This window comes from Nicotiana attenuata, chromosome 11, assembly GCF_001879085.1.
Source record: "Nicotiana attenuata strain UT chromosome 11, NIATTr2, whole genome shotgun sequence".
Taxonomy (NCBI): Eukaryota; Viridiplantae; Streptophyta; class Magnoliopsida; order Solanales; family Solanaceae; genus Nicotiana; species Nicotiana attenuata.
In genome coordinates this window covers 22,943,193-22,970,131 of record NC_031999.1, presented here as the reverse complement: position 1 = coordinate 22,970,131, position 26,939 = coordinate 22,943,193, and the positions used below count along the sequence as shown (strand labels likewise).

The window sequence follows — 26,939 nt, the reverse complement described above, 5'->3', positions numbered from 1 at the left end:
AAAAAACTTTAAAACTTTTTTTAACGTTTTTAATTTTACTTAACTTACTTTCGTTTTTTTCTTTTACTTTTTCTTGTCCCTCCCCCCACCCCCCCCCCCCTTTCCAGTTTTAGTTATTTTTTATCGGTTTAAAGGTTCACAATTTTACAAGTACCAAAGTTATGAGTTCGGAGGTTTATGTGTTTGGAAGTTTACGGGCTTAGAAATTATAAAGTTTAGGGATTAGAAATTCCGCGATTTCGAAAGTTTAACGGTTCGAAAGTTTATGAAATTTGTGGATTCGGAAGGTTGTTGGTTTGAAAGTTTATGGCTTCATGTTTACTGTATCTAAATTATTTATGAATACTCTTGAGAAGTCATTTTCCTTAATTTGCGTACCAAACACCGGAAAATGAATAAAATTACTACTTGTTTTCCAAGAAAACATTTTCCACGGAAAACATTTTCCGTTATACCAAACACACCCTGAGTCTTGTGAATTTTGAGGCTGTTTCAGGGTTTCACATTAACTTATTAAAGAGTCATATGCATGCTGTCACCAATATGCATTTGCTGGCAGATATTATGGGCTGCAACATTGGTTCACTCCCTATGAAATATTTGGGGCTTCACTAGGTTGGAAATCAAACTGTACCGCTATCTGCGGAGATATTTTGGAGAAATGCAAAAAGTTGTCAAATTGGACAAGACCATATCTTTCATTGGAAGGTAGATTGGTTCTCATCAACAGTATGTTGGATTCTTTACCCACATACATCATAGCTCTTTTCCCCATGCTAGTACAGGCGTCTAAGTATTTGGAGAAAATCCGTGCAGACTTCCATGGCAAGGGAATAAGGAGAAGTCTTAAAATTTGGTCAATTGGAAGACTGACACGAAAATCAAGGAACTAGAAGGTTTGGGACTCGGAGATTTGAAGACGCATAACACCATCTTGTTGAGAAAATGGATCTGGAGGTTCAATCAAGAAGAAAAAACCGCAGTAAGGAGAGGTGTAATCAGCACCAAGTACGGGCTTCTCAATCCTTGGATGACCAGACCAACTCCTTCCTTCTCGGTCTCTGTTTATGGAAACACATTACGGGGTCACTGGGATTTCCTCAATATGAGTTCTGCTATCAAGGTGGGTGAAGATTTTGGCATATGATATTTAGTACTCCCTCCGGTCCATAATAAGTGACCAATTTGCTTTTTTATTTTGGTCCAAAATAAATGTCCATTTATATAATCAAGAAAGAATTCAATTTGCTTTTACAAAATTACCCTTATGTACATATCCCTAAAAAGTTTCCTTACTTCTGACATTAAATATTTAATTAAGGGTAGTTTAGTCATACTAGGTATTTTTGTATAGAATTTAGTATTTTCTTAATGGGCGTGCGAAAAGCAAATTGGTCACTTATTGTGGACCGGAGGGAGTATTGTTACAATAGCAGTTAAATATGATCTCGAAATTGCAGATTGATCTTTTATAGCCAATTAATTAAAATTGGAGTTAAAGTGATCTTTTTTTTTTTTTGAAAGGGTAAGTATTGGGATTGAAGTTATTCTTCATGAATTTTTTAAATCAAATTGCTAATTGTAGTTGTCGGGATTGATATTATCACTATTTTGGATTTTTTGATTAGTAATGCTAATAGCAAATGTTATGATATAATTACTCTATTTCTATATGTTAGAGAGTTTTTCTACTTGTGTGCTTTACTTTTAACGAGTGTCTCCTTCACTTGTTGGTTAAAACTTCAAGACTCTTATCGCTGTTTTACACTTCTCATTTTAAAAACATAAGAGTTCCCTGTCACGTTTTATACTTTTATAAAAAGTGCAACAGAACCGAAAATCATGCCCAACTTGATGAAATAACATAACACGAGAAGGAAGTAGGTGATACTAATTTCCACATAACAGAGAAGTCAAAGAGATGATACCTGTTTTTGCAATGTTCTCTTTTAGAACAAAAAGTCCACCAGGTTTCAAGCCGACCTAGATGAAAAATAGAATAAAAACAAACTGTTTAACTGCTTTATCAGAGAAAAGAGAAATCAGATGTGGTTTAATTGAGAACAAGTAAATATGTCAGGTATTCTATGACAAAACTAAATTTCAGAAAATCCATGTCCCACACACAGGTGACAATCCTTGATAAAAGCAACCAAAACAGAAAACAGATAAAGATAAAAAAATGTAACAAGTATAACTCTTTAGCATTACACTTTTTTGATAAGGTAACTCTTTCGGATTACACATTTTGGGTGTTATAAAGGAATAAGTACTAGTACCTGAGATAAGCATCTTTAAGATGATGTTCGCCGAGACCATTATAGTGGACAAACATATGGGCAATGAGTTATCAGGTATCCGATATGATCAAGCAGCTCTTTCATATTAGATAACAAATAGATTTTACTTAAAAAAGAGGTAGAGGGAGGAGCACGAGCTTTCCTTAATCAAAAGTGTGGTTATATCAAAAGAAAAGTTTTTTTTTTAATTTCAATCTTGATGCAGGTCAATTATGCCAGTCATAAGAGAGATCTATGGCCTTTGCAACACAGAGAGCAGAAGTACTTTGTTCTCTATCCCTGTGCATAACTTAAAGAGATCTGATAACAGAATGATTCAGGTTTCATATTCCAACTAAATACCCCCGTCAGCTAAACAAGTAAATCTCTTTAGAATTTACATCTCTTTAGAATTTACCTGTTTTTCTAAACAAGTAAAACAACAAAAGCTTATAAAATGTACAAGAATATGTTTCATGACCCGGCTATGGGTATACATCCCAGGCGTAAGGACAACAAAGAAGAAGATGCAAAATCTCTATCTATAAGGCTGAAAAACATGCACAATGGCAGCACAAGTTTGGCAGATGTTTTGAAACATATCAGGGCTGCAACGGGCTATCCCAAGCCTGCCTCAGTTTGGCTAAAATATCGGAGCAGGAAGGGCATGTCTAAAACAGCAAAGATAGAATGGTGGAGCCAATGGAAAGAAAGAAACAGAACATGCTTTGAAGGTTAGCTCTACCCTGAAAACTAAATCAGAATATATATTTTTTGATTTCCTTTTGTTATACATTGGAAATTGTAAATGAATTTGAAACCCTGTTAGACTTTCTACATTCACTACATAGCCACAAATGGTTTTACTTTCTTTCTTGTCTTTTTTGCTGGGATGTAACCACAGCACAATACTTCTGCTGCTTTACCTTTTCAAAAAAAAAAAAAAAAAAAAAAGTCATGCCACGGAAGTAAGTATAGATTGTTCACAAGCTGGCATTCTACTGATAGCGATAAGGACTGCAATCAAGTAGGATATATTGTTGAGAAGGTTGTTGACAAATTGTTGAATGAAGAGGATATCGAGATTGTGGTGGATGTGAAAATCCTAGCAGCTAAAAAAGCCCAGTCACATTCTCTCAATCGCACTGGATATAAGGATGGAGAGCTAAGTGATCCAAAAGTTCATATTGTTGAGAATAGCAGCAAAGAAAGTACCAAGGTCCTGTCTGACCACGGATCACTTGCTATGCCACGCGGTGGAAAAAACAAGTACTTGGAAGCATTCTCCCTGACACTCTAGCATAAAATGAACCTAGCTTTTAGTTTCAGAAATGGTAGAATACATGGTTATTGGTTGCCTACAGTGGAAGTTGCAGTAACATGCAGAAACAAAGCTATAGCAGAAACTAAATCTACTACATGGCACAGCCTGTTGGCTCGGGATAAAAAGTTGTTGCAAGCTCAATCAATCACAGTTTTAAAAAGATTTTCTTGATCAGGAAAATAGATTTTTATAAAGAACAAAACTATGATGTTTTAGTGTTATTAAAAGCAATTGCTTTGTCAGTTAAAGCGATGTGCGAATCACTTCATGGGTGAAGCCATGCGCTTCATAGAAGTGCATGCTTCAAAAATATGCGCAAAATGATCCAAACAAGAAGAACTATGTTCTTTCAATCTCAACTTTAAAGAGTTGGATTTATTTATATTGGATGCTGAAATAGCTACTTATTACAATCGAGCCCTAATAGAACTTCATTTTAGAAGATCACTTCACCTTTGCTCTCTTGAAGAATGAAATGAAGTCATCATCTGCAAGATGCCCAATACACCATTGAACCCAAATAACATCATATCTTTCAGCATCAGGAGTAAATTCCTTGAAGAAAAAAGAAAAGGGAAAACAATGAGTAAGCAACAGCCTAAAAGTGAAGTAAGACACTAACCAAAACCACGGTAATCTTTCTAATTCAAATATGTGGAAACAAAGTGCAAGCACAAGTCAGATAAAGACACTAGACTTACCTTAAAACATCCAAACTATAAGCATGTGGCAGATACAATGAATTGCAATAAGCTAATGTTTCAGTTTAAGCTTCAAATTTATATGCATACACATTTGTGTGTGGGTGCACGCGCTGCATATTTATTTACCGTGAAAAATGTTTCAATCAATATACATACTGTTTCGAATGAAATCATTCGAAGATTTAAAAAAAATGATATAACCAGAGGTTGATATGGTGAGCTAGTGAGATTCGTTCTTAAGCTCAATGGATCAGCAATGAGTTTTGAATGCCTCATGATGACACGCTATGACTAGAATAACTGGATTTTGAGATATCTATGGAAAAAGCCTAAAGGGATCTCTTTAAAAATGTAATTCCCTGAAATCTCTGTCTAGCAGCAAATGGTTCCTTGGAGAACAAGACAGAAGAAACAGTTTAAAAAGGAAAATATCTATTTTCTTTCTTCACACCGCAAAATGGGGAATCATTTTTGTTCTCAGCAGAAGTTACAACACAGCATACTATTGTCTTTTTTCTTAATTTTTTAATATGAATAGCATACTATGTCTCTGTTCTCTGTTCTCTGCTTCCAGAAATAATAGTATCAAATGTTAAGGGATAGCTGCCGCAATAAGGACTTCATTACTTGAAATGACCATGTCTCAAGAGATACTGATTGATCATAGGACCTCGTACCACTAATTCTTCCTTCTTTTCACCTGATTTCAAGACTGATTACATGGAGAAACAAACAGATGCATTGTTAAAGTAAATCACCTGCTGCCTATGCACCACCTAGGGAAAAGAAAAGATAAATGTAGAAAGCAACATGTTTCCAATTTGATGACTCAAGAGGTGAGTGGAAAAAAAAACTTCAATTAGATATATGTCCTATTTCCCCCAAATGCGGAGGTTAGGGTGACGGGTCAGTGATTGCATGATTCATAAGGGCTGTGTTTTCCTTGAACATTTAAGCAAGATAAGGCTCTATGTTGTGGATATTGGTCCTAATGGTTTCACTTTGAGCTATCTACCAGAGGTGTCAAAGCTCGGTCAAACGAAATGCTATGGAGACCGTCCGTTCTTTTCAAGCCACTGGAAAAGTTTAAAAGAGGGCCAATGCTTCCTTCAAACAATCATACCAAGGAAGGATGAGTTACAAGCATTATGAAATTTGAACTTATGACGGTAGCAAGAAGCATCTATATGAGTTTGCACTGTTGCTAAGGTGTTCTTTATCAGATTTACCAAATTATGGGATGTGATGGTCTTAACCTCCCCAATTGCATTCACTGAAGAAAGGCCAATTCTGAATGTCGAGTTATTAACGCACTAGTACACTCTTGGATTAAGATGGGTGTAAAGGCTCAAGCCCAACTGTGCCAAGGTACTGTCAGTGTTGTCAAAAGCGAAAAGCTCTAAAAAGCGCTCTAGGTCGATTGGGGCTATAAGCGCAAAACGCAACTAAAATGCGGGCTTTAGTAAAAAAAAGGCGCAACTAAAGGAAAAAATAAAAATACATTTTGTAGTTCAACAAAAGAAACAAATTTACTCCTAATATTATCCTCAGCAACTAATACACTTATTTGGTGATAATATTTGTTGTTTAGTACTGTTCAGTTCAAGATAGAACTCATGGGCACTGAGGCACACACTTTAGTGACTTGCCTACACTGAAGCGCAGCTTAAGCGAGGCGAAGCGCCCTCCTTAAGCTTTTTTGAGCTAGGGCTTAAGCGCGCATTAAATGAGCCTTTGACATCATTGGGTACTGTCCCTTCAGGCGCAACTTTGAGGCCTCCCTATTTTGTCCCTCTGGCTAAATGTGCCTCAACAGTTGAATCATGAACTCACCCTCATATGGCCCCTAGCTTTCGCCTCCCATCCTGATATAAGATTTGTCTAAGGCAAGCTTCACAATGAACCTTCTTTCAATTTCAACCGCCAATGGTTCATGGGCTGTTACACTGACTCCCCCTACCTTAGAGACACAGCTCCTCGCTGAAGTTATTCCGACCATTATACTAAGGGAGGTACTAGCTCTAACACCACTTGTAACGACCTCGGTCCAACTGCCAAGGTATTGTTAGCTCTTGCAAGTCTTAGGAACGACACGGTTTTGTCCCCATGGACTTTAACCTAAAAGGTGCCCTCTACAATTGAATCCTAAACTTGCCTTTATATGGCCCCTAACTTTCCTGTCCAGATGAGGCCACCAAGACATTACTGATAATGTTATCTGATGAAAGCTGGAAATCCTAAAAGCAATGTACTAAATCTTGCACTACCATATTTATTTTGTTGTTTAGACCATGATAATGTTGACGATACTTCAATGTTTGAAACGCACTCATATAAGTGAAAACAACACCAGCCATGCCATTACTGAAATCTTAAATTCAACAATCCAGCAAAAACGTCAAAATATCGTTCTCTCCACAAGCACTAATAGTACCTAGGAGGCTCGGATAAAGAAACAATTACGGGATAAAATTTCTTTTATCACCTGATTCTAATGAGGTTGCAGCTTGGTGATATCTTTGCAGACTAAAATCGTAGGAGAATAGTTGTAGGATTGTTGCTATTCGGAGATCATGATATAAAATTCAGCAGGCAGATCCACGAGAATCTACCGAATGAATTAGGAACCGAGCAAACAGTAAATGATTCTTTTACTTTCCAACTTTTTTTGTATAAATCCAAACTGTTAAATTGTGAGACCACTTCTTTAAAAATTTAATTGTTAAAGAGGAGAAATTCGTTGTTTATGCCTACAACATGCCGCCTCATGTGGAGGTCTGATTCTAGCACCATGTTTAATTGTGTAACCACCACATCTAAAACCTTAATATGTTAGAGGGGACACTTTTATTTATGTATTATATGTCTACAATGGATACTTGTTTTATTCATCTCTTGTTTTTAGAAATTCTATGGTGTTACTGATATTGTCTCCTTTTGTCTTTTTGTCTTGAGCCGAGGGTCTTTCAGAAACAGCCTCTCTACTCCCTCGGGGTAGGGGTAAGGTCTGCGTACACACTACCCTCCCCAGCCCCCACTAGTGGGATTCCACTGGGTCGTTGTTGTTGTTGTTGTTGTTGTTGTTGTTGTTTTTAGAAATTCCTTATTTTTAGTGGAACTGGTATTATTTTAATAATATTTTGGTTTATTCATACTCCTATGTTTTGCACTTTTATCATCACCAAGTTATTGACTTGACAATATAAATCTACCTAACTTTAATGCAATAATTTATGTTAGTCAAATATCAAATATTATGCTTTCATAAATGAGTACTATAAGCAGATAATAGCGAAAAGGGAACTTTTTTAGTGAAAAGGCAGCAACTTAAACTGTACCTGGAGTGGAACACAATAAAAATTGGCAGCTTTGTGCAACTCTGACACCATTAAATTTTCAGGAGCCAAATTTACCCGGGCTGATTCCAAAAAATGTGATACAGGCTCCAGAAGGTCGACCTGATGAAAAAACGAACATGTCAAATTTTTGTCATAAGGAATATTAACTACAGGTAAATCTGAGGAATAAAAAGTTTCTTAAGTAGGTGAAGCCATTTACCATGTTTGTGAAGAAACCACAGCCATTTAGACGAGATGGCAGCAGTAAATTATGGTGTAAAATCGTGGGCAGAATATATGTTGCATATATATGCCATGTGACTATAGGGTGGGTGTGGAAAAGCGCACCTGTATTCAAGAAAAGACTACATGCTAGGAAACTTAAATATTACAGAATCATCCTTGGGACCAGGACAAAGCAATCAAGTGTGAAGAGCTTAAACTAAAAACATCAATCAAGACTTATCGCAAATGCACACTGCATCCCACAGTAATTATTGCATTTACCAAATTTCTTCTCCAAAAGAAGTCCAATAAAACAAAAAAAGGAGAAGGATGCCCACCTTGAGCAACCCAGTTTCTGATAAGTCCCCCAATTTGAAATGCGATGTGCAAATCCATTATAAGTTTACACAATTTGCAGCCTAGTTTCATAATGTATTACTTCGTAGAAACAAACATAACAAAAAGGAATTAGGTAACTTCGTAACAATCACAGGCATCCCAGGATGATGCTTACTTTTTGGTCCTTCAATTCTTTTTTCCGTGTAGCATGAATAACGAAACCGGAATATTGTCAACAGTTAATAGAAAGCAATAATAAAACAGGGTATGATCATTTTGTCCATCTACAACTACAAGCAAAACCTTTCCTCTCTGCTAATTGTTAAGCTTTCCTGTAACCTAACTTCAGAACAGTCCTAGATTATGCATCATCAACTGACTCTTCAGCCATCAAGGTTCCAAGTATGTTTTTAACAGTTAGCACCAATAAAACTACTCACGGAATAAGAATACAGTGGCATCTTGCTCTGACGGTCTGGCTACCATTTCGACTCAAACTTGCTGAGTTGTTCATGCTCTTTGTTGGCCTTATAGTTAAAAGGCTATCACTGAGAATATCAGAAGCTATACTCTACATGACCATTTCAATTGTAAATGCAGCGTGGAAGATGCAAGATGTAATCCTGATTAAAACAGACTTCATAGCGTCCACAGCACTTTGTTCATGGAATAGGGCCATGCATATACCAGTTCACTAACTCAAGCAGATAGAGAAGGAACAGTTTTATTAAAAGTGAAAAGCGGAAAAAGCGACAAGTTCCATGGGGCTTGAAGCGAAAAGCGAGATGTGCAGCGCATGCTTCTTTGAAGTGAAATGCACAATTCACGATATTACAAATACCTTACACATATGAATTAAGTACTATAATGATCAAATTGCAGTTTAAATAAATATTCTCAGTACCCAAATATACAAAAATGTCAATATTAATCCAACTCTTCAAAGTTGAGATTCGAAGAGCTGACTGTTTCTCATTGCGATCACTTTGTGTGTCATTGTTTGAAGTGCTCTCTTCAAAAAAGCTCACCCATGAAACGATAAGCCCTCACTTTGCACATTAAACGATGAAGAGATGACTTTTAATAACACTAGAAGGAGAGCTACCAGGGACAAGAGGAACAGTAGAAGAGGATAATTTCCATCAACCCATTGGACGCTAGTGGGAAATTGAGCCTTAGAGCAAGAGAGAAGAAACTTGTCCCTGAAATTAGAACTCCCGAATTCTTTGACGGAGAGGAAGATCTTTTAGCGGGGAGCAAGCCTCAAGAACAGGGTATAACAAATGAGTGACATGGCAACGATTCTGTTTAATGACAAATAGTCGGATGGTCCAATCACCTAGCCGTTGCAGCCAAATAAACTTCGGGTAGAGGTCGTTTTAAATTCCCCAATGCAGGAGGGGCAAAGGTAATAATTCAAGCAGCAGCAGTGTGACTGTCTAGTATGCCTACATAATGATCCTGCCGAAACTCCACCAAAGGGATGCTTAAAATTTTCAAAAATGTCAACATCAATAATAAATGATAGAGAGGATGTTCTTGCTGCGAGACGCTAAATATATGGGGTAAACAAGATGGGTAAGTACCGGAATGCATGAGTGTTGGATTTTTAAAAGATGGGGCAGCAATAATATTAAAAATATTGATTGAAAAATGTCTCAATAATTTTATTAAGCATAACTAGGGGTGGACGTTCGGTACTTTGGTATGGTATTTAAGAATTTCGGTACGGTATTTCGGTATTCGGTTTATCAATTGTACATACCAAATACCGTACCAAAGTAATTCGGTACGGTTCGATGTTATCTTGTTTGGTTCGGTACGGTTTCGGTACGGTTCCGGTATAGTACACAATGAGAAAGTGGTGAACTCTAATTCAGTAATTCCTTTAGTTTTCCAGTAACTACTTGCATAATGACAAAAGCAAATTAAGTTGTCTATGCGGTGATTGTGAGATTAATAGACTGTGAGACCTGTATTCAATCCAAAGTAGTTGCACTAAGACAAGTGTTACACTTTAGAATGTGCAACTTATTGCTCAAGGACTCCTAATCTCTGTATCTAACTATATATTGCAACCAGTGGCCCACGTTCCATAAATATTCATCAACGAGGAGTTTATTGGTGGATCGTGTATCATCCTGGATATGCACCAGGTATTTTCACTAGTTTACGTGCATCTAGTTAGGCTGGGTAAAAGGAAAATGCTCAACAAGTTTTTATAGTTACAAGAAGTACTTCAGTATTTCGGTAAATACCGAAATACCGAAAAATCAAAACTTGAATACCGAGATCCGAACCGAAGTACCGAAGTACCGAAGAACCGAAAATTTCGTACCGAATTAGTACCGAATAACCAAAGAACCGATACCGAGATACCGAATTAATTCGGTCCGGTCCGGTTTCAATTTTTCGGTTTTTATGCCCACCCCTAAGCATAACAAGGCTTTAAATAGCCAATTAGGAACAAAAAATACACATAATTTAAAATTCAAAAAACCTAAAATATCTCAACTAACTTAAACAATCTAATAGAAATATAAATTGAAATTTATCCTAAAACTAAGCAACTTATTCTGCTAAAAAAGTTACTGCAGTAACTGAAAGCAACAAAATTTCAACAATGAGAAAGACAGGGAATCTTATTAAGAAAAGAAGCCTTGGGTCTAAAAGGGGTGGCAACTGGCAACCAATGCATTTGCTTCTTTAAAACCCATGGTTCTTCAATTTTGATATGTCCATATATGAGCTGAGCCAGTGCAGACAAGGAATATGGCTTTGACTAGCAAAGCTTATACTTACTGCCTCACCAACATGGTAGGAAATGCCAGATCTTGAAGGAACTCGCTCTCTTAAAGCTGATCACTGCCACTATGTCTACATCAGCCATAATATTTAGCCTATTAAGCCACTCTGCAAAGAATAGCTTCTCAACACGCTTTGAATTAAGCCAAATTGGTATTAACATTGACGAATACATGTTCGATGAAAATTATATTTCGTCGAGACGTCAATTTCACACCCCCAAAAGGGGATCCCTAACCATCAACGTGCTCGTATACTTGCGAGCCTTTCTCTTGGGAAGCAATTGCGCCTGTCCTCTACTAAACATGATCGTATTTCCTTTCCGAAAAAGGAAATCACCTAGACTCTTTTTTCTCCCATCAAGAAGCAAGGAGGCAGCTTACTGAGCCAATGATTCGCAATTAGGTACCTCGACGCATCCTATAAGTGGGTAGCTTTCATCTCGCTCCTCATGTAAGGTTAAAGAATCGAACTTGAGAAAAATAGATGTGTAATCCAGAGCTAGAACAATCAAAGAGTCTACTAATAGTTTTAGAACAACGCAAGGAATAAAAGGGCAAGGGGTAAAAGAGTCTTGTAGTCAAGTATGACAGCCATGGAATCCATACAAACATAGTACTTCAGAGCCTGTGGAAGAGGAAGGTCTAATGCTCACCGCCACTGAGCATGTCCAAAATGTCTTGCTTGTTATTCGAGAACAAGTAATGAGAGGAGGCCGATTTAGAAATTTGGCAAAAAATATCCTTAGAATGCAATGATAGATGAAGATGTTACACATAATCAAAATCGAATTGCTAAAATGGAGAAGTGCTACTGGGATATTATGTAATAAAAGGATGCATGTGAAAGTCAGAGGTAAGTTCTATAGAGTAATTATAAGATCAGCAATGTTATATGTGAGTGAATGTTGGGCCACTAAGGTGTTGCATATCCACAAGATGAGTGTCGAAGAGATGCAGATGTTAAAGAAGAAATTAAGAAGATGTGCAGTTGATAATAGGCTAAATTGTATAGTTTGGTCTACGTTCGGGCTCTAACTTAAGGATGCTTTATTGTTTTAAGTGTGTAAATAATGCAAAAATTGGCTCTAATGGTGACTTTTGTGTTTCACAGGAGTACACTACTCAAATGAAGACTTATGATGGTGATCCGGGCAAAAATTGGAACTAGTAGACGAATGATGGGAATGAAGCTCGGCATGGCAGAGGGAAACCCCACTAGCGCGGGCATTAGCGCGGCCTTAGCGCGCCCGCGCTAGTTAAGTCATCAGAAGCAGAATATAACCCCATTAGCGCGGGCATTAGCGCGGCCTTAGCGCGCCCGCGCTAGTCCAGATGCGGGAAAAGTATTTGAAAGGGCAATTTTGGAAGTCCAAAGCAAAAACCACACAAACTATAAAAGGTTTAATGCGTCCAAGAGAAAGAGGAGGAGTTTTGAGGTTTGAGAACAAGACAAGAGAGGCAAGGAGGTAACTTGGGAAACAATTCTTATCTCCCTAATTTGTTCTTTTATCAATGACTATGAATTCTTTTGTAGTTTTCATCATTGTTATGAGTAGCTAAATCTTTTAATCTAAGGTTTTGGGTGAAACCCGTTGGGGATGAATTGGTTGTTATATTAATATAGTTTTGAGTTGGTTGTTAATCTCTATTTGTTCAACTACGTCTTGATTTTGGTTAATTGAAAGGATTCTCAATTAGCCGTTCCTATTTATTATGTATCTGCTTGAGAGAGAGTGCATATTTAGGTAGTTGTTTGAACAACATCACTCCCGGAGTATAGGCGAGAGCCATAACCAAGGGTTTAGAGGTTGGATTAGAGATAACGATACCTCGGGTGCAATCTAAGTGAACTGTAATGCGAATCTAGCTAGCGTAGCTTGAGATAGTGCATCTAGTAAATTATCATAATTGCTTGAGAGAGATTAATGATAGCTGGAGAGTTCATGATTGATAGAGGCAACTAAGTCAAAGCTATAAGAAACATACAACTAAGGAAATCAACAACGGGGGAAACCATTACCTTAGACCTTTATTCCAATTGTTTACAACTCAAGCATCGTTAGTTTTTAGCTGTTTATTTACTTTCAGTTTTAGTTGTTAGCAATATCATCAACTGTTATTTACAACGTTTAGGGAAGTTGATTCTATAGAATTTAGTAAGTCCAACAAAAGTAATTGATAGGTTAATTCCCTGTAGGTTCGACTCTGGGCATAAATACTCAGATTATATTTGCAACGTCCGCGTGTCCTTTTACAAGGCATAGTTGGGCGAGCCAAATTTTTGCGTCGTTGCCGGGGAATTAACGGTGTTATCAATTACAATTGAAAGAAGTACAAAAAATTCTTAGTGTAGTCAGTTTTCTCTATACCCAATCTTTTCATTGAATTTCACGTTTGAACTCTTGTGGAATTCAAGTGTATGCCTAGAAATTCTTCGAGGACTGGAGAACTGCTAGAAGGACTCTCAGACCCCGAGAAAACATTCAGGGCATTGAACCGTGCCAACAAGAGAATCCAACAATCACAACTACCACACCAGCTCGAATTTGACATGGGTGACGCAGAAAACGTCAACGGAAACGTCGGGGATCCGCCAGCGATCCCTAACGTCAGAGTAGTGGTAGTTGACGTTTTCTGCGTCACCCATGTCAAATTCGAGCTGGTGTGGTAGTTGTGATTGTTGGATTCTCTTGTTGGCACGGTTCAACGCCCTGAATGTTTTCTCGGGGTCTGAGAGTCCTTCTAGCAGTTCTCCAGTCCTCGAAGAATTTCTAGGCATACACCTGAATTCCACAAGAGTTCAAACGTGAGAATTTCAATGAAAAGATTGGGTATAGAGAAAACTGACTACACTAAGAATTTTTTGTACTTCTTTCAATTGTAATTGATAACACCGTTAACTCCCCGGCAACGGCGCCAAAATTTGCAGTCATACAAGATTTGACAATATTAAAAATGATAGAAATGAGACAATGTCACTTTGAGATGGTTTGGTCATGTCTTGCGTTGACCGCCAGATGCACCAGTGCGTGATGTGACACCAAGGTGAGTAAAGGTGTTAAAAATGGACAAGAAAAAGGGCAGCCCGGTGCACTAAGCTCCCACTATGCGCGAGGTCTGGGGAAGGGCCGGACCACTAGGGTCCATTATACGCAGTGCCTTACCCTGCATTTCTGCAAGAGGCTGTTTCCACGGCTCGAACCCGTGACCTCCTGGTCACATGGCAGTACCCTTTACTAGTTACGCCAAGGCTCCCCTTCGTGTTAAAAATGGACAAGGTTAACCTAAAATCACTTGGAAGGAAGTTGTCCCGAAAGACTTACAATCTTTTGAGATCCATGCAAAAATAGCGAAAGATACAGCAAAGTGGAAGAAAAAGATCTATATAAGTACTGAGAATATGTTTAAGTCATTTCAGCACTTTTACTTTACGTCTTATGCTTTTATAAGAGTTGTGTAGTCTTTCAAAGATTTATACATCGATGGAAAATATATAGAACTTCTAGTACTTTTTACTATTTCTTATATCAAGGTTCTAGTACTTTTTAGTTTTATTCTAATTATTATTTTATATTGTATATTGGCCTGAGATAATTTATATGCAGTAATATAACCAGTGAGGATTCATATAGCCGACCCCAAATTATCTGGGACTAAAGCTTAGTTGTTGTTGTTGTTGGAAACTAATATCCTCAGATTTAACTGCATAAAGCTCTCCTCACAAGGTAAGGATAAGGTCCGCGTACGCACTACCCTCCTAGACCCCACGGTGTGGGATGTTACTGGGTATGTTGTTGTTGTTGTTAACTGCATAAAGCTAAAGCCTCATCTCCATCTGCTGAGAGCCAAATAATGGCTATCACATTCTCTATAATAGGTCCCATCACTCCAAAACAAGCAGTAAGTTGCTGATTGAAATAAAGACAAAAATCCAAAAAAAAACACAAGATTGGTTTCATATCCATAAGGATGTCATAACGGGAGAATTGTACCATGTCGTAAATTTCTTGTTTCTTTCAATCATTGCCTTGGCCTTCTCACCATGAATAAGCCAATCCCCACGCTCACTAGAATTCTAACGAAAGTACAGAATCATTGAGATGTATAGGAAAGTTATTTATGGTGAACCATTGAGATCAGATGTCATAGGGCAAACAGGACATAGAGATGGTCTGTCTGAAGATCCCTTCTCAAAATCATCTACTATGAGGGGACCCAACATATAAGCTTTTTTGTTTGCGGAAAAGGAACTAAAGCGCCGGAGGCAACAGGTTCTTGAAAGGTTTAGAAAGGAGATTATCTGGTAGCCATTGAAGTGGATGATTTGAAAGTTAGATAGAAAGGGAAGATAATTAAGGCATTGATGAGGGTGATCGAAGGTTAGTTAGAAGGGGAAAACAATGAAGCAAAGAGTACATAAAGGGGTGAGAATGTGTCTTAACAATTGCAAAAGTTTATAGAGAGTTTCAAAAGGTAATCACTGGAGCAAATATTCTTAGGAAGAGCAGACTCCGAAAAGACCAGTCATAACCTTTGGTAATTGCCAATGATATCCAAATTTAGGTGTTAACACGGCAGAACTCTTCGACTTCTTAAATTCTCAAGCGGTTACGGGGACATACATTTGTGCATAGACACATCATCTCAACCTATCAACACAACATCAAATCTATCTTTACTTCTTGTACATAGATACATCATCTCAACCTAACAACCAACATCAAATCTATCCTTACCTCTTGTCACTTCCTTTCCTTTACAACAACTACGCCTCAGTTCCAAACATATTAGTATTTCCTTTCCTTTATCGAATATATTTAGCTTATCCACAAGTTTCCTCCAGCTCCCAGTACATTGCTTTCTTTACATACAGCCTATTCTAGCTAGATTATTTAACCAAATCTCTATATTTATTTCTATGCCAATAATCATAACACGTTCTTCTTCTTTGTTTGAGAAAGATAACAATAGTTGTAACACTCTCAAAACTAGGACAGCCTGTGAAGAATTCCAATGAATCTATAGTTGAGGAATCACACCCTCAGAATCACAGTGGTGAATTCGACTCCATAGCTACCCAGCTTAGATGACTCAAAATTATTTGCCAACATATTGTTACTTAACCAAGTCACTAACATGTTTTCTCTTATCTTTACAATGGCAAATGTAGATATTAGGTAATGGGACAATGCCAATATAATATGCACAACTGAATTCTAAGTCCAAACAATTGCATTCACAAAAAGTTAGATGCAATAGACATATACCGAGAAAGGAAAAAAGATTATTTGAAATATAATTTGTCTTGGTTCATGTTTTACAACTTTAAGCTGAACGAAAGGCAATTTTTTCATATCAACCAACTGATTCAATCCATTTACTCATTTAGTAGTGACTGATGGGTGAAACATGGATCTCCCTCCCCCCACCCATCCACCCCCCCACCCCCCACCCCAACCCACCCAATTTCCATAGATATCAAATGCAGTAATCATTATAGAAACTCGCTTCAAGGATAACCGTTAGGACCTCTTGAGGTGAATCACGGAGTCCTCCTCCCCCACTTCTAGTTTTCTGCTTAATCAAGGATTCTTTACTATCTTCTTAGGAATATAAGTACCCTGAAATTTATCATTCAAGCCAAAATCCAATCTGGTTGTCTGCTGTTTTTAGCCTAGATAGCCATTTTATAGGGATTAAACACAACGTCTTGTCAAAAAGATCAAACTGTTTGAATATCTTATTTGATGATAAATCAGATAGACTTTATTCAAATTGAAAGTATATACCTCATTGAAATATCGTATAAGAAGATTCTTGGTAACCCTTCCAATGCCAGATCCACAATCTGCACCAATTGGAGCAAACTGTCCACGCGTTATAAACCAAGAAACTAGACAATATGGTACACAATTGCTGTCAATTCTGCAACTTGAAGCAAACAAAGAGTTCCAATAGGTATTAAAGTTCAATCACAAGTCAAAAATGATACACTGCACTTAAAATCAGCATTTGGGAGGTCATTGCTTTTTGCTAAGTCATTCAGGAAAAATAGTAATGCTCAAGTTCTTCGGAAACTGTGTATTAAGGTGTAGACAGGCTGCACAAGTTAGAGAAGATTTGGTGTATGCGCCCTCTGTAAGTTTTGAATCAATTAAAAGACATTCATTTTCTTTTTTCTTTCTCTTCGCAGAAGTTTAAAATTAAGGGAATGCCCTTAATCGACCAAGAAGGAGGTCGATTATCGACCATAGGTTGATGTCCCTGCTAGTTAACCATTCAGACAGATGATGTTTTTCACCAAGAAGGAGGTGGCAACCGACAAAGAAGGAGGTTGAGTAGCGACAACGAGTTGATAGACGACCAAGAAGGTTGATTATCAATAATAGGTTGATGATCGACCACTAAGGAGGTCGTTTTATTGACTATAGGTTAATGATTAACCACGAAGGTGATACCAAAAGGAGGGTCGATTATCGACAATAGGTTGATAATCAACCAAGAAGGAGGTTGATAAACTAAACGACCAATAAAGAGGGTTGAATATAGACAATAGGGGATAATCGACTAAAGAAGGAGGCTGATTAACAATGACAGATCAATTTAATTGAAACAGCAACAGAAGAAAAATTGATATTCTTTTGATTCTTTAATGTAATAAAAGGGTCATCTGTTGGCAACTGCTACTAGCACATAATCAACCCAACAACAATACGACTTCTATTGATCAAATTCACTGAACAATTACAGTAATCTTAGGGAATGAAAATACAATAAACGGAGTTAAAACTCAGAAAGTAGAACCAGAAGAACAGTCAGAGTAGAGAAGAAGAAGAAGAAGAAGAAGAAGAAGAAGAGAATAGGCAGAGAAGAAGAAAGACAGAGAAGAAGCAGATAAGGGAGGAAGGAGGTTCACAATCAGCATAATCCATAATGGTCCCATCACACACACTTTAAAACTCTCAGGCACACTCTGACCTCTAATAGAATTCTCAGGGAGGGTCCCACGAATAATCCTTAACATTCTGTTAGTTGCACGCAGCCTCGAGCTTTTAACGAACTTGTGAAGATAAGGCCGGAATACTTTATTCATTAAGGCCTGTAAGGTTGAAGGGGCATTCGACAGGCCAAAGGGCATTACCAAAAATTCATAGTGACCATCATGTGTGCGGAAGGCTATCTTTTCCGCATCAGTAGCCTTCATACCGATTTGGTGGTAACTTGCCAACAACTCCAACTTAGAGAAGAACTGCGAGCCGTGAAGTTTATCAAATAACTCATCGATAGTAGGAATGGGAAAACGATCTCGGACTGTAATGGTATTGAGAGCCCGATAATCCACACAAAAATGCCCAAGTGCCATCCTTTTTGCGAAACAACAAGACAGGTGAAGAATATGGACTGGTACTAGGATGGATTATACCATCCTCTAACATCTCATCCACTAAGCGCTCTATTTCACGCTTCTGAAAATAAGGGTACATGTAAGGTTTGACAGTTATAGGCCCGGAGTTTGGTAACAAATGGATAGAGTGATCCTGTGGGCGTGAACATAGATTTTGAAAGATGTCAGAAAATCCATCGAGAAGCTCCTTAAGATCTGATGGATAAGCAAGCGGACTATCTGGGTCATGAGACACCAAAGCAAGGTGATAATAAGATGCCACAAAATCAGAGATATACAAACGGCGAAGACTTTGAAGCTGTATTGGTTGAAGGACAGGGGAGGCTTCCCCGTCCCAGTGGATGCATGGACAATCATGGTGAAATTTGAATATGTTTTGCGCATAATCGGTCAGAACATGGCCTAGAGTAGCCAACAATGATACACCAAGACCAAATCAGCTCTATGCATAGGCAAAACATAGAAATCGAGGAGGAGCTACCTTGAATGGTCAGAGGAACAGATCGAACAATTCCCTCACAGCGAAGGCATTGTCCGCTGCCGACTACAACCAATGTTATCAAAGGCGAAAAGCGCAAAAAAGCTCTAAGGTCCGTAGGGGCTTTAAGCGCAAAGCGCAAATAAAGCATGGGCTTTAATGAAAAAAAGCACAATTGAAGAAAAAGTAAAAATATGTATATGTAGTCTAAGACTACTAATTATAAGCATGAATAACAAATATATGGACAAAGAAATTGGAAATAATTTACGATAATGTGAAATATCAATTGTTTAATGTTGCCTTTTCAAGATTACACTCATTGGCAAGTAAAAGTACGCCTAAGAGCCTTGATGCGATACTAAAGCGCCCACAAAGCGAGGCGAAGCGCTCAACATGTTTTGAGCCTCGCTTTAGGGCTTAAGCGCACTTTAAGCGCGCCTTTGACAACACAGACTACAACTGAAAAACTCTCTCTTGATTCCATTGGCAATTGAAGAAATTTAGCAACTTGAGTCTGCACAAAGTTATGGGTACTAGCCCCATCCAAGAGAACCTGGACAGGAGATCCTTGAATATGGCCCCAGAAGCATAAGGTGGCCGCGGAATAAGTACCAGCAAGGGCGTGAAAGGAAATGGTGGAGTGAGCTTCCATTTCTAAGGCTTGAAGATGCTCGGCCAGAGCCTCATCAGAAATAGTTGGGTCGAAAACGTCTGATGTCTCCAAATGCTCATTGGATATCAATAAGAGATGAGAGAAAGGTTTGCATTTGTGGCCGGGGATAAACTTTTTGTCACGGGAAAAATACAATCCCTTCTCGCGGCGTTCACGAAGCTCTAATGTAGAGTGTCGTCTGATAAGCAATTTAGGCATGGCTAAAGCAGGACGAGAGACGGGTGAAAAGGGGGAAGACGAAATGGGTAATGCGGATGTGGGAGTAGTCAAAAAGGGTTGTGATCTGGGCCAACTGGATCGAGAAGGCCCATGATCACGCTGCAGCTTATGTTCTTAAAATTGGGCAAAGTGGATTGCCTCATCTAATATTTTGGGTTTTGCAATTAGCACATCATCCTTTATCTCAAGTTTAAGCCCGAAGTGAACCAATGCAAAATCATAGCATCTGGAAGGGCTACAGCTTCAGTAACGATTGCCTCAAACTCGCCCGATAAGCGACCACCGTCATCACTTGTTGGAGTTTGGCCAAATGTCCTTCTGATTCCTATAGGTACCACTTTTTGAAGCGAGAGATTAATTTCTCAGAGAAAGTCGACCAGTCACTTAACTACTTATTACGAAAAAGCCAGCAATACCACGCAATAGCTTCACCGTCAAGATAAAATGAAGCAATGGTGAGTCGATGGTCAGCTTCAATACCGTAGAAATCGAAATAGTGATTAGCTTGAAAGACCCAAGCCTCTGGATTGTCCCCCGAAAAAGGCCAAATTCGACTGATGCCGGTTTATGGCGCAAAGTTGGGTGGTCAACCGCCGCCACAGCGGGATCACATCAACTTGAACAAGACGAGGACAACTAGATTCAGCAAAGAAAGAAGTGATCTGATTACCCAAGGCAGTGATATGAGTGATGATCTCCTGAATTTTCCATTGATGGTCATCAACCTTAGCATCAAGATTGGCCATGGAAGCAGTAACTTCACGAATCTCATGCTTGAATTCGGGCTGAGTTTCCCTAACCTCCTTCATGGAGTCATCTAACTTCTGTAAACGAATGTCAACCATTGTGAGGCTAAATCAATGAAAGTACCAATATTAGCGATTGCTACTAATTCACAATTAACCCAACAACAATACGACTTCTATTGATCAAACTCACTGAACAATTACAGTAATCTTAGGGAATGAAAATACAATAAATGAAGTTAAACTTAGAAATAGAACCAGAAGAACAGTCAGAGTAGAGAGGAGGAAGAAGAAGAGTATAGGCAGAGAAGAAGAAAGATAGAGAAGAAGCAGATAAGGGAGGAAGGAGGTTCACAATCAGCATAATCCATAATGGTCCCATCACACAAACTTTAAAACTCTCACGCACACTTTGACCTCTAACAGAATTCTCAGGGAAGGTCCCACGAATAATCCCTTAACATTCTATTAGTTGTACGTAGCTTCAAGTTTTTCCTTGTGCTACCTGGAATATCCAACTCATCAACCACCATGGCAATTTCAATAGAGTGGGCTGCTCTATCCTTCATAACATCATCACCTATTTGAAAAGTATTTACTCAATTGAAGACTTAAAAGGGGTCATCCACCCAAGTAACCCGTTAGTTTAAGAGTTTCCTCTAGTAAATACATTTGTCTAATACTCTTCCATTTCATTATTATATTCCAATGTTTACTTGGGCTCGGAGTTCAACAACAAAAAAAAAAGTAAATATTTTTGGCACATATCAAAAGTACCCTTAAAACTTGTAGTCATAAACATACCATGGCATTTTACTATAAGAACATGTCACTAAGGGTAAATTAGAAATTGAAAGCTACAAAGTTTTCAAATATAGCAAGGTGTTATTCTTTTTAAACGGTCCAAAAATTAAAGAGCTTCATATAAAATGAAACAGAGGGAGTAAGAAATTTGTCAAAACATTTTAACTCAAAGAGGCAGCTTCACCTTAGCCCTGTAGCAAATAGTGTAAAGATAGCAATGGCATAAAGTTCTAGTCTTGGGTAGCATTTAGGGTGGACGAAAATGTCTTCCACGCAAAAAAAAAAAATCTATGAAAATTTTTATACCTTTAAATGTTATTTGGATACAAAAGTATCTCATGTGTGGTCATTGTAGAAGGTGTATAAAGGGTATGAGAGCAATATTTTGATGATATTTCTAGATATTAAATGTTGACGACAACATCCAAATGTTGATTAAAACGAGTAAGATTGAATAGGACAATAGCGCACGAGTGGAACTCCGCGGATAATAGGGTCGCCCTTCTACTCTTCTCCACTTAAATGCCAGACTTCTATCTGCATCAGAGTTTGAACACATGACTTGCGCTAAACCCACATATCATGTGTTGCATAAACACTAAAAACCATATTCCTAGAAAATAGTTTACTAAAAATCCAAATAATTTGGGGAGCTTTTTTAAGAAATACATTTAATCTTGTATGCTAACATGTAATACTTTACCAATATGTTCAATTGTTTCAGAAAAAGATCCAAGGATAAAAGAGAATGGATGGACTACCCAGAGCTACAAGATGGCGGCCTCTTCCAGCATCAGGGAACCTTTCTGCCAAAATGGTGTTGAGAAATTCCTCACTTGCCTTTATATCAGCCTCATTCACATGCCCATATCCGCCCAGCACACCATCCACTGTGGCTTCCACACCCTTCACATACCAACAGAGATAAATCAAGTAAACACATAGAAATTACATACAATAATACCTTTGCCTCAATCCCAAGCTAGTCAGGTTTAGCTGTATAAATCCTCAATGTCCATTTAGTTCCAGTTGGACCCTTCTCATTCCAATATTCAATATTTTGTGTTCTATGCCCTATAGTCCTTCATATTTTTTTTATGATGCTAGTGTCGGTGTCCGGGCCACCTTGCGTGTAACTCAACTATTCCATCAGGTACCTGCTACTCCCACCAGGAACGCCGGGTAACTCACAAACACTTAGGCAGACAGAGAGAAATCATCTAGTGTGTTTTATCTCCGCTTGGATGAACCTCACACCTCATGGTTCTCATCAAACTTCATTGAACAAATCTCTATACAGACAAAAACCAACAACAGAACGCGTATAAATTACATAAAGCAAAAAAAAAAAAGGAAACTTACTTCCCAGTAATTGATGCCTTTGCTATACCATTGAGATTTCTTTTGGTGGTCACCATCTCCTACTTCTTCTCTCCACATCTCGTCCGCGTTTCTAAATTCACGGCCATCGGAGTCTAATCCGCCGATTTCCATTTGGGTCAGAGGCCGAGCGGCCAATGCTGTCCTTGCTCTACGTGCTGGTAATTTCGGCGCTAGAAAGAGGTCGGGAATTTGAAAGTGAGAGCCAAGGCTAGGAAGGGAAGGGGCTTTCCTGTGTCCATATGAAAGTATCATAAGGGAAATTAACTTATTTTTGTTTTTAGTTTTCATTTCTTTTTCCTTCGGAAATGCGCCGAATATACCCCTTTTAGTATGAAAAATTAGTATTAGAACCCGCACAATATTAATTATTTTTTAATTATAATTTATCTTTTTATTGTTCACAATCCTTTAGTTTTATTCATTTTGAATTTTAAGACATATAATTGAAAAAATATCATATTTAAATCAATATAAAATATATCATATCGTAATTTTAATATTTTTTAAAATATATAAAAATAAGTAATTTTACTATTTTGTCATAAGTGTACTGATATTCTTAATAATTACCTTTTTAGTATTATTTATCATAAGCAATGAACTTTTCCTTTATCTCAACTCAAATATTTCTATATGTGAATTCGAATAATATATTTATCTTAAAATTCAGGAACAAAAATTTTCTTTATAAAAGAAAAATATTCGCAGTTTGAATTGACAGCTTTTTTTTATAGATATAGACTACCTGTGGCGAAGCCAGAAAATTCGATAAGGTTGTTCAAATTTGAACATCATTTGCCAATGGGTTATGCCAGGGTATTCAAAGTCTATTTTTAATCATGGGCCAACATAGCTTCACCCATGTAGACTACCATATTAGGAGGAAACTACTCCCTAGCTTGAAGTGGTCTTTTTTTTTCGTTTATTTATTTTAAAATAATTTTTAAACTTCCAATTTTTTCTCTGATTTTTCAATTGGGATATTCACAGCTACATTTATGTTGCTTCTTTAAGCTTTGATTGTCATATTCTGCTGCTTCTCTAAGCTTTGACAATCGTACAAAATCATCAACATAGTTTAATTAAGATATAGACATTTAATTATTGTTATTATCTGTTTTTTATTATTTGGTTTTGGTTTTGGATCTTATTGTTACTATCTTAATATGTTGCTATCTCCAGCTTCTTGTAATTACCTCTTATATATTTGTATTAGGCGTTTTATTGTCTTCTAAATTTTTCTTCTCTTACTTGCTTTCTCACTCTATATTTTTCTCCTGATTCGTTACTTTGTTATCTTCTTTTTTCTTGTACAGACTCATTCTATCTTTTCCTCCTAATTCTTCTCTTCCTTTTATTCATTATTGACTGTTTCTAAATCAACTCAAGGCTTTAGTTCATCCTTTTTTTGCGCTCCTTTGCTACGGGTAGGGCCTCACCAGTGGTAGCGGTGACAACCCCTCCCTCCTTTGTTTGGCTTCGTGGTGTTCTGTGTGTATTTCAGGTCAGGGCTTGTGGTTATTAGCGGCAAACGAGACGTGCGTGTGCAAACATTAAAGAACTGCCCGAGCGAGTGTCAGCAAGGGACGACGGGAGTTGGAAGCAAACGTGCTAGGTTGTCGCAACATCGTTGTATATACCAAGACAATTCCCAGGTTCCACTCGCGGGAGTTGGTACCTCCCGTTTTCCTGTTTCCCTTTGTTGTGTTAGTTAAATTGCTGCCATCTTAGTTCGTATTAATCTATCACCGTATTAGTGTTCCTGTAGTTGCTGCTTGTCTTCTTCTAGCTTGGTCTGTTACCTTGTGTGTGTTAGTGATTCCTAGTAGTCTGTCGTAGGCATAGTGGCTGTGGTCCGGGATGGTCGAGTGAGGTCATGTCCTCGGGGGGAGCGGGGGGTGGGGCGGGAGGTAGGACAGGGGTTAGGGGGTGGGTCAGGAAGCAAGGGAGGTAAAGGGGACAAGGGTGTCTATAGGTTGAGAATTGGGTCATGGAACGTAGGTACATTGACGGGTAAGTCTATAGAGTTGGTGAAGATCCTCCAGAAGAGGAGGGTCAGTATAGCGTGTGTCCAGGAGACAAGGTGGGTAGGGTCAAGGGCAAAGGACGTGGACGGGTATAAGCTTTGGTACTCAGGAGTCGAGAAAGGTAAGAATGGAGTGGGTATCTTGGTGGATAGAGGACTTAGAGAGTCTGTGGTTGAGGTTTAGACGAGTGAATGATAGATTGATGATTATTAACTTGGTAGTTGGTGAGTGCACCCTAAACGTCGTTAGCGCCTATGCACCGCATGCGGGCCTGGATGAGGAGGTTAAACAGCGCTTCTGGGAGGGGTTAGATGAGATTGTGCGCCAGGTTTCGCCTGCTGAGAAGCTATTCATAGGAGGGGATTTCAATGGTCATATCGGGTCGAACACAGGTGGTTACGGCAAGGTGCATGGAGGCTTCGGTTTCGGGGAGGGGAACGGAGGAGGTTCCTCGTTGTTGGACTTCGCTAAGGCTTTTGGGTTGGTGATTGCCAACTCTAGATTTCCGAAGAGAGAGAGAAGCATCTGGTTACTTTTCAAAATGCGGCGGTGAAGACTCAGATTGACTATCTCCTCCTCAGGAGGTGTGACAGAGGGTTGTGCAAGGATTGCAAGGTGATTCCTTGTGAGATACTCGCGACGCAACATAGGCTCTTGGTAATGGACGTTGGTATTATGTTAAAGAGGAGGAAAAGGTCTGCTCGAGGAAGACCGAGAATCAGGTGGGGAGTCTTAACTAAGGATAAAGCCCAAGAGTTGGAAGGGCGGTTATCGGCTATGGGAGCTTGGAGGAGCAGTGGTAACGTGAGCACTATGTGGTTAACGACAGCAAACTGTATAAGGGAGGCTGCGAGAGAGGTGTTAGGGGTCTCGACGGGCGTCTCTGGTGGGCACAAAGGAGACTGGTGGTGGAGTGAAGTGGTCCAAGGTAAAGTGGAAGCGAAGAAGGCAGCGTACCTGAAGTTAGTGGGGAGCATAGGTGAGGAGGAGAGGCGAGCGTGCATGGAGAGGTATAAGGTAGCTAGGAAGGAAGCTAAGATGGCGGTCACGGAGGCTAAGACTGCGGCTTATGGTTTAGTACGAGGAATGGGGGGAAAAGGTGGGGAGAAGAAGTTATTCAGGCTGGCCAAGTTGAGAGAGAGGAAGGCTCGGGATTTGGACCAAGTGAGATACATCAAGGATGACGACGGTATAGTATTGATGGAAGATGCCCAGATTAAGAGGAGATGGCAGACTTACTTTCATAAACTTCTGAATGAAGAAGGGGATCGAGATATTGTGCTACGTGAATTGGGGCATTCCGAGAGTCACCGTGACTCTATGTACTGCAGGTGTATCAAGGTTGAGGAGGTCGTGGGAGCTATGCGTAAGATGAGTAGGGGCAGAGAGACCGGGCCAGACGAGATTCCGGTGAAAATTTGGAAGTGTGTGGGGAGAGCAGGTTTGGAGTAGTTGACTAGGTTGTTTAATGTTATTTTTAAGGCGAAGAGGATGCCGGATGAGTGGAGGTGCAGTACGGTGGTCCCATTGTATAAGAACAAAGGTGATATCCAGAGTTGTAACAATTATAGGGGTATTAAATTACTGTGTCATACCATGAAAGTGTGGGAGAGGGCGGTTGAAGCGAGGGTGAGGATGACAGTGTCTATATCCGACAACCAGTTTGGGTTCATGCCGGGTCGTTCTACTACAGAAGCTATACATCTTATTAGGAGGTTGGTGGAACTGTACAGAGAGAGGAAGAATGATCTGCACATGGTGTTTATTGACCTAGAGAAAGCGTATGACAAGGTTCCTAGAGAAGTTCTCTGGAGATGCTTGGAGGCAAAAAGGGTGTCGGTTCCCTACATTATGGCGATTAAGGATATGTATGATGGGTCTAACACTCAGGTTAGGACAGTTGGAGGCGACTCTGACCATTTTCCGGTTGTAATGGGGTTACACCAAGGTTCTGCGCTCAGTCCGTTCTTATTCACCCTGGTGATGGACGCGTTAGCGCACCATATTCAAGGGGAGGTGCCGTGGTGCATGCTATTCGCCGATGACATAGTTCTGATTGATGAGTCGCGAGCCGGTGCTAACAAGAGGCTGGAGGTTTGGAGACAGGCTCTTGAGTCTAAGGGTTTCGAGCTGAGCAGGACGAAGACGGAATACCTGGAGTGTAAGTTCAGTGTTGAGTCAGGGG

The 26,939-nt window shown here is 38.9% G+C and overlaps 2 protein-coding genes across 3 annotated transcripts in view; one reads left to right on the top strand and one right to left on the bottom strand.

The window, feature by feature from the left end:
* LOC109234230 (alpha N-terminal protein methyltransferase 1) overlaps positions 1 to 22,986 on the bottom strand; it is a 25,963-nt gene extending 2,977 nt beyond the window's left edge. The window contains exons 1-6 of one of the 2 annotated variants that reach the window (XR_002069167.1): positions 22,707 to 22,986; positions 22,106 to 22,250; positions 16,806 to 16,864; positions 7,646 to 7,765; positions 4,057 to 4,158; positions 1,929 to 1,983 (exon numbers count right to left, since the gene is read on the bottom strand). Coding sequence is in view for 1 of the 2 variants with exons in the window: in XM_019400122.1 (XP_019255667.1) it covers positions 1,929 to 1,983; positions 4,057 to 4,158; positions 7,646 to 7,765; positions 16,806 to 16,864; positions 22,106 to 22,250; positions 22,707 to 22,979 (754 nt within the window). In the remaining variant the exon portion in view is untranslated. The remainder of the gene's footprint in view (positions 1 to 1,928; positions 1,984 to 4,056; positions 4,159 to 7,645; positions 7,766 to 16,805; positions 16,865 to 22,105; positions 22,251 to 22,706) is intronic. The other variant, XM_019400122.1, reaches the window with a different exon arrangement.
* LOC109234762 (craniofacial development protein 2-like) lies at positions 24,882 to 25,307 on the top strand. The gene has a single exon (XM_019400823.1). The coding sequence runs from the start codon at positions 24,882 to 24,884 to the stop codon at positions 25,305 to 25,307; it is 426 nt and encodes a 141-aa protein (XP_019256368.1).